At 45.4% G+C, this 3,000-nt stretch overlaps 1 protein-coding gene across 1 annotated transcript; it reads left to right on the top strand.

Moving 5' to 3' along the window:
• Nucleotides 1–93: 93 nt before the first annotated feature.
• Nucleotides 94–2,580, top strand: LOC310772231 (tumor necrosis factor receptor superfamily member 5-like; the record flags this gene model as incomplete). The annotated part of the gene is made up of 3 exons (XM_083664651.1): nucleotides 94–213; nucleotides 315–558; nucleotides 2,519–2,580. Coding segments are annotated over exons 1-3 (421 nt in total), but the record flags the coding sequence as incomplete, so codon positions are not given.
• Between the last annotated feature and the right edge of the window lie 420 nt (nucleotides 2,581–3,000).

Below are 3,000 nucleotides of genomic sequence, written 5' to 3'. Positions count from 1 at the left end.
CTACAGTCAATGGGAGGGACTTCCTGGCTAAGCCTACAAAAATACGTCATCTCTACGGTACTCTATTAATATTTATTATTTTTTTTACAGGGAAAAGGATGTCACTGGAGGGTCGTTGTCTGGATCCCCGGTGCGAGCCATGCAACGACAATGAGTATCAGGACGCCTACACGAAAGAGACCAAATGTAAACTACAACCATACTGCGACCAAAGTGAGACACTGTGAAAATGTCAACAAAACCATTAACGCCGATCGACTTCTGTTTGAGTTAGAACGTCGTCTTACAACTTGTGTCCCTTCTTCTTCTTACAGATCTAAACATGGAGTTTGTGGTCCCAAGGGAAGACAAAACACATCGGAGCCCCTGCAGGTGTAAGCAGGGATTCCACTGCTCCAGTGCAGAATGCCTCACCTGTGTAGCGCACACCGAGTGCGGACCGGGAGAAGGGGTGAAGTCCAAAGGCAGTCCCACCCATGACACGGTGTGTGAAGAATGCCTTGAAGGCACCTATTCCAATGGGACCTCAGAGAACGAGGCTTGCATGAAGTGGACAGTGTGAGTATTCACCTTATCATTTGCCCATATCAGGACGCTTCCCCATAACGTCATTTTTTAATCGTCTTTCCGTTTTAGACCCGGAAGTAGATTCCTCCCACCTTTATCATTTTTAGACTTGCCAAAAAGCTGTTTTCAAGCCAAAAAAAACAAACGGTTATAAAGTTTTAATACCTTTTCGGATGAGAACGTAACATTCCAAAATATGTGACCAGTCTATCAGAATAACGCCTATTTGGGCATTTTTTTTAACGATCAGCGAGGAGCGCTGGCTGTGTGACCAGTCGGACTAGCTGTTAGCTAGTATCTGTCAACCCCTACTGTAGGCTACTGGCAGTGAGAAAACACTGTCGACGTGCTTTTGTAACTAATGTTAAATGCAGACCGGGTAACAGCCATCGGCTCCTCGCAGCAGTAACGCTATGAGCATGTCTGAAGTTGGCCGCAGTGTAGCTGCTGAATGTTGCCAAACTTCATTCATAGTTTACAGTTTATCGATGTTTACCGGCCGGGCTAACGCTGAACCGGAAGAACAAATACCAGAGCTGTATAATAGAAGAGTTCTGACATCTCCATTCACTCCAATGGACCAGTTTTTTTCCAGGAAGTAGAAAGTGGAACTCTTCAGTAAAAAAAGCAGCACTGTCGAGTTGCATAAAAATAGACAGTGTTGTACTTTGAAAGGGTTTTTCATCCCTTGAAATGAATCAAATTGTACATTATCTGCTTTATTTTAGCATGCAAAAGTAGCGCGAGACCCATTCCTGGCTGTTCATTGGCTAATGATTCTTGCATTTTGGTCCTCCGCTGACGCCACTCTCTTACTAGAGGACACTAACAAATACAATTGCGTCTTACACGGAAGAGAAAAAGTGGGCGTGGCAACATAAGGTGCATAGGACACCCAATAAAAACATGGGATCATACTTTAATATTTCAGCAAGAAATTCCTCCATGAACTCTACTTTTATACAGTAGTTGAATGATTCTTTAGCAGCCTGGTTGCTGCTACACTTCCCATTCATTTAACATGAGTCTTAAGCTGTTTTCACACATACAGACAGGGAAATTACCTGTAAATCAAGACTGGCTATTTCCCGGAATTTCCCCTTCACACCTGAGGGATCACATGTGTAAAAACAGCAGCGAAAGTACCTGTATTTGAGGGGGGTTGGGGGGGGGGGGGGGGTGGGGCTGCAGAGCGGGTGGGGAGTGATGCGTGCACTTGGATGGGGAATCGTCCTTATTGGGGGGGGGGGTGCAAAACTCCGATGGTCAAATAAGTTAACTTGTCACACAATAAATCACACTCGTTTGACTTAAGAGGGCATGTATGTTGTATCCTTCACATTCGCTAACCAGTCTTTGAACTGAAATCTTTGAAGAAGTAGGGATCCCTGTCTGAGAGAAATAGCCTGGCTGGTTCGATGTTTATCCATTCACCTGCATCGCGTTGAAGCACTTTTTACAGCCTGGCTTCGTTTGATGTGTCCAGGGGCTTGCCTTCGCTGTCGGCAACGTAAGCAAAATACTTCCACATTTCGCTTCGTGCATCTGCTTTCTCTACAAGCGTTGGGCGGCTTGCAAGACTCTCAGAACAAGCCGCTGCCATTTTGGCTGTGTCTGTCGGGCTGCTGACTGAGGAGGACTGAAGGACTGGCCAGAGAGCGAGCAGAGAGGGGAGGGGGGGAAATCGGCACGCCCACACATGAAGCAGACATACCGCTCTTATGACAACAAGGTTAGAAGTGATGAAATGTCCGCGATGACGGGGGCGCGCTTATACCGGAAAACAACTTTCACACATGAAGGCATTACACCGCTTTCTGGTCATTTCCCGGTATAAAGCGCATGTGTGAAAACGGCTGTAGTAAAATCACATGAAAAAAGTAAGAACTATCCTGTAATACTGTAAACATTGCTTTTGACATAGATGTTTCAATGTCTGACATCTTTGCAGTTGCGAGGATGGAGCCGTGCAAGTTAAAAGGGGGACACCCACTTCTGACACCGAATGTGCTGGTAAGTAAGTACTGTAGATGGTGGTCTGTTGCGGTTTGTTTTCTTCTTCCTTTTCTGTTCTTCTCATACTCAGTTTGAGCTTTTCTCCGTCTTGAACCGAAACCATGTGTAGGCGTGTGGTGTGACTGTCAGTTGTAATCTCAGTCTGCCTCTGCGGTTTCAGTGGGATAGACAGCTTTCACCTAAGTACAGTTTTACTGTGTGTGTGTGTGTGTGTGTGTGTGTGTGTGTGTGTGTGTGTGTGTGTGTGTGTGTGTGTAAAAACCGCACTGTGTTGTAGTGATGAAAGAATTACCTTTAGTTTTAAACAGTAAGGATGGCCCCTAAGAAAGGCATTGAAACCCTTCTCTCCAGAGACATGTCTCAAAGCCCACCCCCCCACATTAACATTTTATTTACAACTGTGTAACTGTACGTTTT

Source organism: Poromitra crassiceps (assembly GCF_964638095.1).
Source record: "Poromitra crassiceps genome assembly, contig: HAP1_SCAFFOLD_2562, whole genome shotgun sequence".
Classification (NCBI taxonomy): domain Eukaryota; kingdom Metazoa; phylum Chordata; class Actinopteri; order Beryciformes; family Melamphaidae; genus Poromitra; species Poromitra crassiceps.
This window is presented reverse-complemented; position numbering and strand designations above follow the sequence as displayed.